Genomic DNA, 13,687 nt, shown 5'->3' on the forward strand with positions numbered 1-13,687 from the left:
GACAATTTACGACTAAAATTTCATATGAATGATTAATGGAAAATACATTAAGGTCTTTTTAACGGAAAATTCAAACTCATTTACAGAGCCATCTGTGATGATTCGTGAAAAATTGTTCGTACCAAAACGTTTGCATTTTTTTGCCGTAAAATACGACACTTCAATGAAAATTAGTGGTTCCTATTTGAAATTCCAAAGTTGACCCCCACATATTTTTTCAAATTTGGAACATTAGTTTCTAGGACTATGGATTGGTCGCGGTTGTCCTATTAGTTGGCCTCCAAGATCTCCGGACCTCAAACCACTGGACTATTGTTTGAGGGCTGGTTTAAAAAGGAGGTATACAAAGTGATACCTGATCGTATTATCAGAACAGAACATTCATATTGATGAACCAACCGACAGGGCATACATAATCATATCTCATATACGAGCGTTCAAAATCTTATATTTTTCTCACAATCATAAAATACCAATAATAATAAACATTTTCCAATGAAAAGAATAAAATAAAGGATTTTGTTAGAGTAGAAATATGGGGACGACTTAATCAATATGTTGAGGTTACTCTTTAATTTAATCTACAATTAAAATATCTTTATTTTTACAATCTAATGGGGAGGAACTCCAATCACACCAAAACTCTGAAAATAAGCAAGTTGTTCAATCAGTGAACGACAGAATTCATCCTTAATATTGCGAATTTCCTCAGATGCTTTTTCCAAATACTTTTCTTCCAGTTTATAGTATTCTCCTAAAACATCAAGTTCATCGTATATCCCTCTAACTGTATCGATAGATTTCTGGTCTTGCTTTCCATAACAATTTTTCAGTATTTTCATCTGTGAATAGTTTGCTTTTTGTCGTGCAACTGCAATGAGGTAGGTACCCCTGTTTTCTTGTATATCTCTAGAACTTTTGCCACCTTCATCCTCCCCATAAATATCGAGAAGATCATTCTGAAACATTATTTGGGAATATCAAATATACTAACTGAAGAAGAAACTGCAACACCCAGAAGGAGCTGTTTAAATTTAAATTTTTTTTTTTGGTAAAACATAGATAGTATAGCAAGGAGTAAATGATTCAAGTTTGGAAAAAAAACGTTTTTCGGCAACCGTCCGGGAAGTGCTCACTTCCCGGACGCTTTTTCTCTGAGAAAGTAGCATTTCCCGGCCTAGTCCGGAAAGTACGTACTTCCCGGACTAGGCCGGAAAAGAATTATAGAATCCATAACAACCGAGATAACGGCTGACAGTTCATATGAAATTAGTTGTCAAAAATTTGCATGTTTTTTTATCGCAATCGTAATAAAATATAGAAAGCAGCAGCGATAGTGTTATTTTACATGGTTGCCGAAAAAATATTGTACGCAACACGCCCGAAAATGGTTTTTTTGGACTCACAGACTTCCAGGACTCGCTTACGCTCGTCCTGGAATTTTGTCTATTCGTCCAAAAAAACCCTATTTTCCGGACTTGTTACGTAAATTACTATTTTTCATGTAAACAATTTTTGTTACTCAAATATTGTAGTCGTTTTTTGCAAGTTTTTCAAATTTTACAACAAACCAGCTGTTCGAGGAGTTCCAAAGTCGATGTTTAGTTGTTGTTAAAATACCTAGAGCACGTGCTCTTGGCTCAAGGGTGAAATCGATAGTGAGTATTGGTATGGTATTTTCTTGAGATGAAGTTTCATCTCTGTTTGTAGAAGAAATAAAAGGAATATAATGTAATGAGGACTGAACTAGAAACAGAAGTTATTATTATTATAATTATTTCACTGAATCGGGGTCGTTACGACTCTGTTAGACAGCCGGAAACTGCGATCAAATTGATCTTTTGTTCTTAACCCTACCTATTCATACAAACCCAGGAAGGCCATCAATGTTGTTAACGAAATCGACAAAATCCTTAGGAGCCTTATCTATTACTTCGTGAGTATCCAGAACTGACTTTCCCATGTGAGTGGTTCTTAGGCCAGTCAGCCCTGGATATTTGCACACTATGTGTGTGGCTGTTTCTACCTCCTTTCCACAGAGCCTGCAGATCTCATTTGCTGACTTGCCCATGCGTTACAAAAAGTATTTGCACCGACAGTGTTCTGTTCGCAGTCCCACCATTACCCGAAGCCTAGCTCGTGATAGCTTCAGGAGTTTGTGGTATAGGAGGGTAAAAGTACCTCAAACTTCTTTGCCTGAGCAAGACCAGGAGTATTCCTCCATTGGGTTTTCCTATTGTCCCTTTCCCATTGTTGGACAGCTGTCTTGTATTCGTATTTCCAAACCCACAGAAGGGTTCAGGACTAACAGGTTTAAACCTTGATGCCCTTTTGGCAACTTCATCGGCTTCCTTACTTCCTAATTCCTTCTATACCACCACAATGCCTCGGTACCCATAATAGAGTTACTTTATTGCCTCTGGCCAGTTGGTTTAAGGTATTACGACACTCCCATGTAATAAAGACCCGTGGCTATAGGATTTCAGGGACATCAGCGTGGCCTGGCTCTCCGAGTACAAGAGTTAATAAATGCAATTTTTCGCAAACATCCTTCTATTCGCTATGTCTTGCGCCCCAGCGAATCATGTTCATAACTGATAGCTCAGAAAAACTATTATTATCATTTATAAAAAATCTATACTCACCTGGAACGCTTGAAGAATACCCAAATAATAGAATACTCCTTTCGTTAGCTCAGGCATTTGCAATTCTTTGTTAGTTAATAATGTAGTTAGTTGAAAAGGCTGTACACAGAGATAAAATGAAGATTGGATCTCTGAAATTTGGTCACACTTCTCTATGGTGAAATCATCGAAATTCGTCCATTCTAATTCAAGAGCCATGGATACTAGAGGTGTTATTGATTGAAGTAGTTCAATCATTTGCAAGCAATTTGGATGATTGTGGAAATATTTTTTCATGATTTTATTTACACATAAGTAAAGCAAAACCATATCATTAACTGCTGCCTTTCCTTCCATCTTTTGCCAAGAAGGCATGTTCCTTCTCATATCATGATCGTCTAAAATGTCATCCAGAATAGAGTTAGCTGCATTGTACTACAATCAGAAGAAAAAAATATAAGTAGTAGTATTTTTCCATAAAAATCTAATATCTAAGTAGGGAGGGGGTATAAACATTAATGTGTGAATGATTTTCGTAAGTATGTAGACGAGGATTTTTGCACCTGCACGAATGTTTTTTGGACACAATATTATTTTGCATTGTGTTTTTCCGATTTTTTTACAGGAACAACTAAATGCCCAAATGGTATTCGACAAGATTCATGAGACCATAATCACTTGTTATCGAAGGTATTGTAATTTTTTGTAACAACAACTGTCAAGTTTTGCTGCGGGTACATTGGGTAACGAGGGAGGGGGGTTTATGGAGGACACATGATTAGAAGAAACATGCTTATAAATGTGAAGAACAATTTCAATAAAAATATAAAAATGGGGGGGATAACCCTCCCATGAGTCGACTTCAGTTACGCCACTGCGCGGGGTAAACTCGAAAAAACTGCTGATAGTTTTTCTATCCATTAAGATGGGGAAATAGTTAATAATAAATCTTTGGTATCGTAGAAGAAAACAAATGTTAAATTCTCGTTTAAACCTTATTGTTCACAGTTTACGTTTAGGAGTGTATGAAATTCAAAAATCGAATAATAATTAATCCATATGATGTTTGAAGCCTTTCTGGATTCTACAGAAGTGTACATACAAGCCTTTTTAAACATTTAACTAATGTATATTTCTATATTTTCAGTTCTAAAGACTTGAACTATGTACCTATTTGGAACTTATGGAGCTATCAGTTGTATAGGTCGATCTGAGGCCTAAGGGGGGTCATGAGAACTATATCCCGTATCCCCTAGAGTTCTAAATATTTGATATTGTTTCAACAAAAAAATTCTAGCTATGTGCACTGAAAATTCCTAATTTATTCCCAATTCATAAAATCTCAATTCCTTGTTTGATGAAAATTGTTTCATAAAGGTACACAATTGTGACTTTTTTGTGTACTGTGAAAAATGTGTTTTTGTTTGTGTAAGAAATTCGTATAATTTTTTTCAACATATTATATGAAATATTCCAAATTAATGAATACCTTTTTTTGATAGTTCAATGTTTAATGACAGTTTACGAATCCATTGAGTGGTAATAGCTTGCAAATAAATGAATTGCAGCTTAGAGTGTTGATAATTCAGAATTTAGTTGGGTGGAAGGGCGTAGAAATGAGGGATTCTGGGGGTAATAAACCCCCCCAAGATTTCCAAAATATAAAATTTCAGAATTCTCTCAAAGACGAGAAACGAAAATTTTTCCATAATAAATATGAACCAATAATCTTTTCACTTTTCTTCAAAATTGGCACGGCAGCAAAATATCGGACCCTTTTACGGCTCGTATGAGTTATTATCGCTTTCGAGATGATTACTTTTTATTGCATTACGTCTATGTTCGAGATTTATTATTTTCCTTTATCTACCCGCTTTATCGGCGCCCCCCTTGTTTTGTCATCTGTGATTTTTGCATTCGTCATCGGAATACATTTACCCAGTGTTTTCGGTATTTTGTATCGAATTCGTCACAAAATTTTAATACTGCAGTTATCAAAGAACTGAACTGAGTTATTCGCATCGAAAAATCGTGTGTATACTGTGTTTTACAATCCAATGTGTTTCATCAAAATTGCAATTTATTTGTGAAGAAATCAGATCTGAATTGACTATAAAGGGTGTAGGAGGTACAAACGAAAATGGCAGAGTCCTCATATCATTTTAAGAAATAAAGTCCTATAACATGGGTCCGCTACCGATTTGTTTTCAAGATACAGATGTTGAAGTTCAACTTTTTTTCTTATAGCACCTTCTCTTCACAAGATATTAAATTTAAATTTAATCTACGCCCTTGGCCCAAAGACTTTTTGAAAATCAAAACTAGAACAATAAACCGTGAAATAGCAGAATTCGAGAAAGGTTTACCATGTCTAAATTATCCGTGTAATGGAAAACCTTGACTGTTTACTGGACATAAAGCAAAGCAGTTAATCGAAAGTGCCAAGAATAAAATTGGAGAGTTATAATAAATGAAGAATAAAATTGAAAAACTCATGGTTTTTCCAAGGATACAGATTCCTGAAAAAAAAAGTGATGTAGAATGTCCTAAGAGAAGGAATTGTCCAAAAATACGCCAAATAAGTTAGCTATTTCCATGCTTCAAGACGCATTAATTTCACATACATGATGGAAAGAAGTTAACTCTGAGTAATTCCGAAATTGAAGAATTTTACGCTGATAATATCGAAAATTTGTACTAACCATATGAAATTCAAGAAAAAGGCCTAATTTGATAATGAAATTTTATATTGGTTTGCGAAATAAAGATGGTCTTTTGTGTGCCAAGTTAGAGGCGAAGATGTGGACAATAGAACATTTACAACTGCTTAAAAAAAATTCAATGATTTTATCCACCAGATAACCAACAGATTTATTCGAAATGAAAATTTTTATTGTTTATGAAAATTAATTGATCAAACCTGTTCTGTAAAATTTCCATGAATCCATGTTTTCTTTTTAAAAATGTATAAAAAATTCATGCCAAAACTTCTAAGACGTACGTTATTAGTCAAAATAAAAACGCCTGTTTTTTTAGAACAAAGTTAGCAAAATGTCAGAAATTACCAGTTCTAAACACCAACATAATTTATGTACTTCTTCCATATTTTCAGGTCTAAAGGTCCCATGGTGTTTCTCAATAGCTTTGTACGTGTAGATTACTAGATGTTGGCGCAAGTGTTTTCCTGTTGGGCAAAAATATTCCAGCAATCTTCTGATCCTTTGGTTAACTGGTTGATAATCCAATAAAATCTCCTCAGATGTTACATCATCGATAAAGTGAGGCAAAAATGCCATGTATGCGTTCAAATCCTTCTGCGGAAGATATTTCATCTCGTGGGGATTACGAAACTTTTTCTGTGGAACTGTCGAGAAATATCTGGAATGTAAATGACATTAGTTATTGTATACTTACTGACAAAGAAACTGCAACACCCAGAAGGAGCTGTTTAAATTTTAATTTTTTTTTTGGTTAAACATAGATAGTATAGCAAGGAGTAAATGATTGAAATTTGGAGAAAAAACGAAGGGTTGGCAATTTTTTTTATCAATATTATTAATAAAGTGTTTGTTCACTGCAATTATCTATACATTCCCCTACACGTCTCGGCATTGATGCAATAAATGATCTTTTTTTCTTAAGGGATCCTATCCCAAACTACCTGTACTTCATGACCCATAGTCACCAATGACCGTGGGGGCTGGGGTTAATTTCCAAGCCTTCTACCCATGACGTCCCAAACATGCTCTTAGGGCGAAATATCGGGGGATCTGAGCGGCCATGGCAAAAGATTCACCTGGGTCGCTTCGAAAAAGTTTAAACTAACTCTGAAACAGGAGGTCGGGCATTATCTTGCTGAAATATTGGATTCTCGAGCCGGTTAAGGTAAGGGAAAATATATGGCTCCACTATTTCTTGAAGATAACGCAGCGCTGTCATGTCGAATAAAGACTAAAGGTGAACTTATTGCATGTGCAATAGCACCATAACGCCTACTGTCCGGTGTACACGACGCTCAAGATCAAACTGAGGTTCACGCCTTTCTCCACGACGTCGTCTAACCATTCTTCGGCCATCATGTGCACCCAAGGAGAATCGAGATTCATCAGAAAAGACGACCGCATGCCATTCCACATTCCAATGTTGATGTTCTCAGCACCACTGTAATCGTTGCCGGCGATGCTAAACCGTCAGAGGTAACACAAGATGGGGTCGATAATGGTGCAGACCAAAAGACCTTATCCGGCGGTAAACCGTTCGGACAGTGACAGGATGGCCTTGTTCTCCTAACCACTCATCAGCCAAAGATCGAGTTATCGCAAACCGGTCTTTAATTCATTGTGCCTTTTCCACGTCTGGTGCCTACTCTTCTTCGATTTTCGGCATTATCAAACCACACTTGACTAGAACTATTTTTTGGTGAACCACTTATTATTTAGAAAAATGTAAAAAGAAACTCTGATCTAGTACTACACTTTTTGGTTTGTTGTAGTTTCGTCGTATCTGCTATCGATTTCGAGAAAAAAAATTCAAATAGCTCTGTAGTAATCCTCCAAATCCAAATTATAATGAAGATCCAGTTAGTAAGCTGTGATGAATGAATTATTTAAAATTATTAATTATAAACTGATATAAGCATCACTAAAAAGTACGACTATACAAGAAACGTTCTGTATCTCGATAATAAAGCGGGCTCATATTTATCGGAGTTTTTGTTCTTAGAATTAGGCACCAGACTTTTTTCGAGTTTCCGAAAAAAGTATGGTGCGTACAAGTCCAGACATACCAAGTTTGGCAAATGGTTCTTCTCAGAGCCAAACAATCGGTCCTTCTCAACACCCTGAAGGTGGCAGGCGAATGCTTGCCGAAACGTCAGAAACATCCAACCGCACAGATAATGGAAGTAGCCCAATAAACTATCTAACATATAGTCCATCATCAATATCTAGACAACAATCGAATAGATAATAGAAAAAAAAATTAATTTGAGCAATTTGATTCAAACTTCGTTATCAAACCTTTTTCTCACATTACACATATGAGTAAACGTTGTTGTAAAATTTTTTTTTCGATTACCTCCCGAAGAAAAAAAATGTACGCCCTTGCATCTAGAAAACTTTCGATTATTGAGAAACGACCTTAATAACGCATCCGCCTCATTAGTAACTCACATGGAAGATGGGAATTCCCAGAAATATTTTTTCAAGGTACAAAAATTAAAAAATAACTTACCCTATTGATGGAAGAATATGATTTCGTGTATATTTTAAACCTTTAGCAAAACCAAGGATATTAACGGAATTTTTCAGCATTTTTTGCAGGAGAAAAAATGGTGAGTTGTCTTAGAAATGAAAAGTGCGCATAAGTATGGTAACTTCATTTGTTCCTATTTCCCAAGCGTATTATTGCTAATAAAGCACCATTTTACATTTACCTAGATAATACCATGTAAAATTTGATGGTGAATAATAAAATGAGAATATATTAAAAAATTGATTGTTTGAGTACCAATGGTGTACCTAAAGAAAATCGGATAATATATTTCGTGATCGCCATAATAAATAGAAAAGGCATTTTTTCTAGTCGATTTTTGTATTCTGAACATTTTGACTTTTAAGGTTCATTAATTGCTTTAGAAAGGCAATCCCACTGTGATTTTTGGAACGATAATTTCTCCGCATTTCTTATATCTTGATCTGTTCCTCAAGGCTTGAGGTTAATGGGTCCTTGATCGAATTTTGTATAACAAATCTTCAACAATATGTGTAATCCTCAAAAATCGTGCAGTAGCGAATAACGTCCTTGTATAAATATACAAGGACGTTCTATTTCTGGGAGAAGACCATTATACTTGTATTCTTGTATCACTAAGTATATTCGAGTTTTTTCCTCGTCTATACTTTGAAGATCATTAACTTATTTGGTATATTCTTGAGGCCAAAACTTTTGTGATTCCCTTAAAAACTGAGGTCCATCATACATCCAGAACTCTAGCTTTAGCGCTAAATCTGCAGGATTTACCGATTTGAGATTTTTCAGCATTTTTCTCAAAATGATTTTAAAATATTCTGGTAATTCTTGGTCCCAATCAATTTTAGCTTTCCATATCTGTTATATTAAAATTTACCCTTTCACAATGAAATGAGAAGTGAATCCCATGGAATCAAATAATGTCATAATCGATTTCAATACATTTCTCTTGGTTCTCCGAAAGTTTTTATACTTGTCGAAGTAAATTTTGAATGAGAATTCATCAGTTTTAAAATTCCACCAAAGTCCTAAAACTAGATGTTCTATTTTCGCTACAGAGTTTTCAGAAAGATTCGGGGTGTTTTCAGTTATTCTACTCATCAGAGAAATTCGAAATCCAGCTAACCATTTCAAAGCCGGTAATCTGCATGGTGTTTTTAACTCCATTCATTAAAGTTAGAGCTTATTTCTCATCATCAGCTGAGTCTAGATAATAATTCACATAAAATTTTTCAAGAATAGCCCTTTGAATTTCACCTTCTGAAAAATGTTTTGCATTATAATTTTTTACAAACTGTGCGCAGGCTGGAGAACCTTTTGCTCCAAATGTCATAACGTTCACTTGGCAAATATCTTTTTATTTTCCTTGCTCATTGTTAGTATCCGAAGTTTCAACATCTAGTTTTAAGGAATTCTCTTCTGTTACCATATCATCGTTCGTCCACTGTAGACATAGGGGTTCGAATCGGCCGTCTAACCCTAACTCTTCAGCAATTTTTGAGTCTAACAATGTTATTGTAGATCCCTCGCAATACTTGGCCAAGATTTTACATTGTCCTTTTAGGTCCGTAAATTTTTACTGGAATGAAACGAAGTAATACTGTTGGCTTATTCCTTATCGTATACACAGATTCAGTAGTTATGGGGTTCTCAATAAATATATCATTTTCTTTATAAGAAGGGGATCATGTGAAAGTCTGCATCCATTCTTCTCACAAATTTTCTTATTTCTACATTTTACTTTTTGATGATTTCTCTTGAGACAAGCAAAACATAATTTTTTTGTTCTCACAACATTCCATTTTCTTTCTCTATCATGCATTTCCATTTTTGGACAATTCTCTTCATGAGCGGGATCTTCACAATAACTCGTTCTGTTCTTTTGCTGTGCCTAAAGACGATTTTGATTTGTTCCAAGGAATTTTTCGTTATGCTATCCTTTTCAGATGTCATATCGTCCAGCTGTACAACCTGACTTCTGTACTCCAAGTATGATCCGAGCAAAGCGAGAATTGGCCGCCTGAAATCATAAAAATTCCAGCAGCTTCCCCAGCAACAGATCATGTGCCGCACTGTCAAATGCTTTGCTCAGATCTAAACAGTGTAGTTCAACAATTTCCTTGTCATCAAAAGATCTTATTATATTCTCTACTATACTTGCCAGAGCAGTGATAGTTTTCGTCTTTGTGATTGGTGGAAATTAAGACGAGGAAATAGTCAATAAGAAATCTTTGGTATCATAGGAGAAAATAAATGTTAAACCCTTGGTTAAACCTTATTGTTCACAGTTTACGTGTTGATAATTTAGAATTTAGTTGAGTAGATGACCAAAGAAGGGCGTAGAACTGGGAGTTCTAGGGGTAATTATACCCCCCGTCCCAGAAATTTTAAAATATAAAATTTAAGAATTCTCTCAAAGAAAGGAAACGAAAAATTTTTCATAAGAAATATGAAGCAATAATCTATTCACTTTTCTTTAGAATTGGCCTGACAGCAAAATATCGGACCCTTTTACGGCTAGTATGAGTTATTATCGCTTTCAAGATGATATACTTTTATTGCACTACGACCACGTCTATGTCCGAGTATATGAAAATAAGAAGGCATAGGTACTATGAAACTAGAAATTTAAAGTACTTATATCCCAGGCATAATCTTACTACTTCGCAGAAGCAGGCTAGATATAGAACATTAAAGTTATTCAACTCACTACCGACTAGTATTAAAAAAATAGGCAACATCAAAAATTTCAAGAAGGAAGTCTTCAAGTTTCTGCTTGAAATGGAACCATACTCAATGGATGATTTTTGTTGCATATGAATTTATTTTTATATTCCTTGACATTTGATCAATTATATATTGTAACAGGGTGATTTGGAATAAAGATGGTTATTATTATTATTATTAGATATTTTCTTTTATCTACCCGTTTATCTACCTAGTGTTTTCGGTATTTTGTATCAAATTCGTCACAAAATTTCATCAAAGAACTGAACTGAGTTATTCGCATCGAAAAATCGTGTCTATTGTGTTTTACAATTTAATGTGTTTCATCAATATTGCAATTTATTTGTGAAGAAATCAGATCTGAATTGACTATGAAGGGTGTTCCTAAATTGGAGGTACAAACGAAAATGACAGAGTGCTCGGATCATTTTAAGAAATAAAGTACTATAACATGGGTCCGCTAACGATTTCTTTTCAAGATAAAGATGTTAAAGTTCAAGTTTATTCCTTTTAGCACCTTCCCTTCACAAGTAGATATTCAATTTGAATTAAATCTACGCCCTTGGCCCAAAGAATTTTTGAAAATCAAAACTAGAACAATAAATCGTGAAATAGCAGAATGCGAGAAAGGTTTACCATGTCTAAATCCGTGTAATGGAAAACCTAGACTGTTTACTGGACATAAAGCAAAGCAGTTAATCGAAAGTACCAAGAATAAATTTGGAGAGTTATAATAAATGAAGAATAAAATTGAAAACACTCATGGTTTTTCCAAGGATACAGTTTCTAGAAAACTGAAAGAAAATATGTAGAATATCCTAAGAGAAGGAAATTTACAAGAATACGCCAAATAAGTTAGCCATTTTCATGCTTCAAAATGCATTAATTCTACATACATGATGGAAAGAAGCAAGGAAGTTTACTCTTAGTAACTCCGAAATTGAAGAATTTTACGCTGATAATATCGAAAATTTGTACTAACGATATGAAATTCAAGCAAAAGGCCAAATTTGCTAATGAAAATTTATATTGGTTTGCGAAATAAAGGTGGCCTTATGTGGGCCAAGTTAGAGGCGAAGATGCAGACAATAGAACATTTACAACTGCTTAAAAAAATTTGATGATTTTATCCACCAGATAACCAACAAATTAATTCCAAATAAAAATTTCATTGTTTATGAAAATTAATTAATCAAACCTGTTCTGTAAAATTTTCGTGAATCCATATTTTTTTCTTAAAAATGTATAAAGAAATTTATGCCAAAACTTCTAAGACGTACGTTATTAGTCAAAATAAAAGCGCCTGGTTTTTTAGAACAAAGTTAGCAAAATGTCAGAATGTCAGTTCTAAACACCAACATAATTTATGTACTTCTTCCATATTTTCAGATTTAAAGGTCCCATGGTGTTTCTCAATAGCTTTATACGTATAGATTACTAGATGTTGGCGCAAGTGTTTTCCTGTTGGGCAAAAATATTCCAACAGTCTTCTGATCCTTTGGTTAACTGGTGGATAATCCAATAAAATCTCCTCAGATATTACATCATCGATAAATTTAGGCCTAAATGCCATGTATGCGTCCAAATCCTTCTGCGGAAGATATTTCATCTCGTGGGGATTACGAAACTTTTTCTGTCGAACTGTCGACAAATATCTGGAATATAAATAGGTAGGGATTCAAGGTTTGGCTTGATTTTCAAGCTACTTGGCTTGGACTTGACTTGATTTCAAATCAAGCTCATCAAGTAGTAGATTTTCAATCTCAAGTCAAGTCAAGTCAAGTATTTATTCATCAAGTACTCGAATCATATCAAGCTACTTGATCTGTTGCAGTTTATTGTGTAATGTCACATCAATAAAAAATGATGAAATGAAATATATGTCAGTGTGTCATATTCTTCGAATAAATTCTATATATTTTTCTTGTTTCCAATATTCTCTTTTTCCGAGTCTTTTTCATATTGAATAAATAATAAATTCAATGGATTTTCAAACCTTTATTTTCAATGTGGCACCAGCTTTCAGATTTCTGAAACTTCCAAAATCTACCAGTAGATTTCATAGAAATCTACTAATAAAGTCACACTGGTGAATGCTTCAGTCTCTCGGCGCTCGAAGAATCCCCTTATTTAGTCTAAGCGCGCACGAGATTGCTGAAATATATGCCGTGCGACGCGTGCATATCAAGCTCAAGCATATCAAGTAGCTTAAATTCAAGTCAAGTAATAAATATCTAAAATCAAGTTAAGTCAAGCTCAAGTATGTAATTTTTCACGAGCTTGATTTTCAAGTCAAGTAGTTGGTTTAAGTGTCAAGCTACTTGGCTTGATGAATCCCTTAATGTAAATGACATTAGTTATTGTATTTTGTTATTTTCAATGATAAACCTTTTGAATCATTTGAAACTAGTTATTCATAATACAAGTGCAGAACAGTTTTTGAATGAACGAGTGGTAGAATGAGCCTTCTGTACGAGTATTATACATTATTTTCTCTTATTCACTGAATTTTTATTGAAATTAATGAAATATTTCCATAAATATCATTTAATGATTTTGCATTGAGAAAGGTCGTTTGGCAGAACAGAACAGTCGCCGAGGAAATTATAAGCTTTCCTAAAATCTGTGTCCACTGGCTCTTAGCCTATCTTCCATCATCCATCATAGATGTTTAGACGAATTGAATAGTCTTGTCTGCATGCACCAAAACTTTCAAAATTTAAAATTATCTTTGGAAGCAACCACTTCTCATCTACAGCTACAATTACGAATTTTGCATTTAAAACTCCAGATTTTTTTGTTCGGTCAATTGATTTCTCGAAAATATAAAAGAACACAATCATGAAACTGAAAACAATGCCACGATGATGGGTGCTTCAATATAATATTTTTCCACAAAGTCCTGACTCTCAACATTTTTTTCGAATTATGAATTATTGAATTTCTTATTCGGATTTTGGAGCGGTTTACGGCAGGTTCGAAACCTGTCAATGAAATTCGTAAAAGTTTTTTTTTTGGTTATATTTCCATACTTCTTCTTCACGAGTTGAGATGTTCAGATATTTTATTTTGAAATGGGAAATAAT

General features: G+C 34.4%; 1 protein-coding gene across 1 annotated transcript; it reads right to left on the reverse strand.

Annotated features, from left to right (window-relative positions):
• Positions 1 to 436: 436 nt before the first annotated feature.
• On the reverse strand, positions 437 to 8,030 carry LOC123670640 (farnesyl pyrophosphate synthase 1-like). The gene is made up of 4 exons (XM_045604153.1): positions 7,857 to 8,030; positions 5,690 to 6,002; positions 2,646 to 3,059; positions 437 to 959 (listed from the first exon to the last, which is right to left on the reverse strand). The coding sequence occupies exons 1-4, from the start codon at positions 7,934 to 7,936 to the stop codon at positions 612 to 614; spliced, it is 1,155 nt and encodes a 384-aa protein (XP_045460109.1). The 5' UTR covers positions 7,937 to 8,030; the 3' UTR covers positions 437 to 611.
• Positions 8,031 to 13,687: the final 5,657 nt, after the last annotated feature.

Source organism: Harmonia axyridis, chromosome 1 (assembly GCF_914767665.1).
Source record: "Harmonia axyridis chromosome 1, icHarAxyr1.1, whole genome shotgun sequence".
Lineage (NCBI taxonomy): Eukaryota > Metazoa > Arthropoda > Insecta > Coleoptera > Coccinellidae > Harmonia > Harmonia axyridis.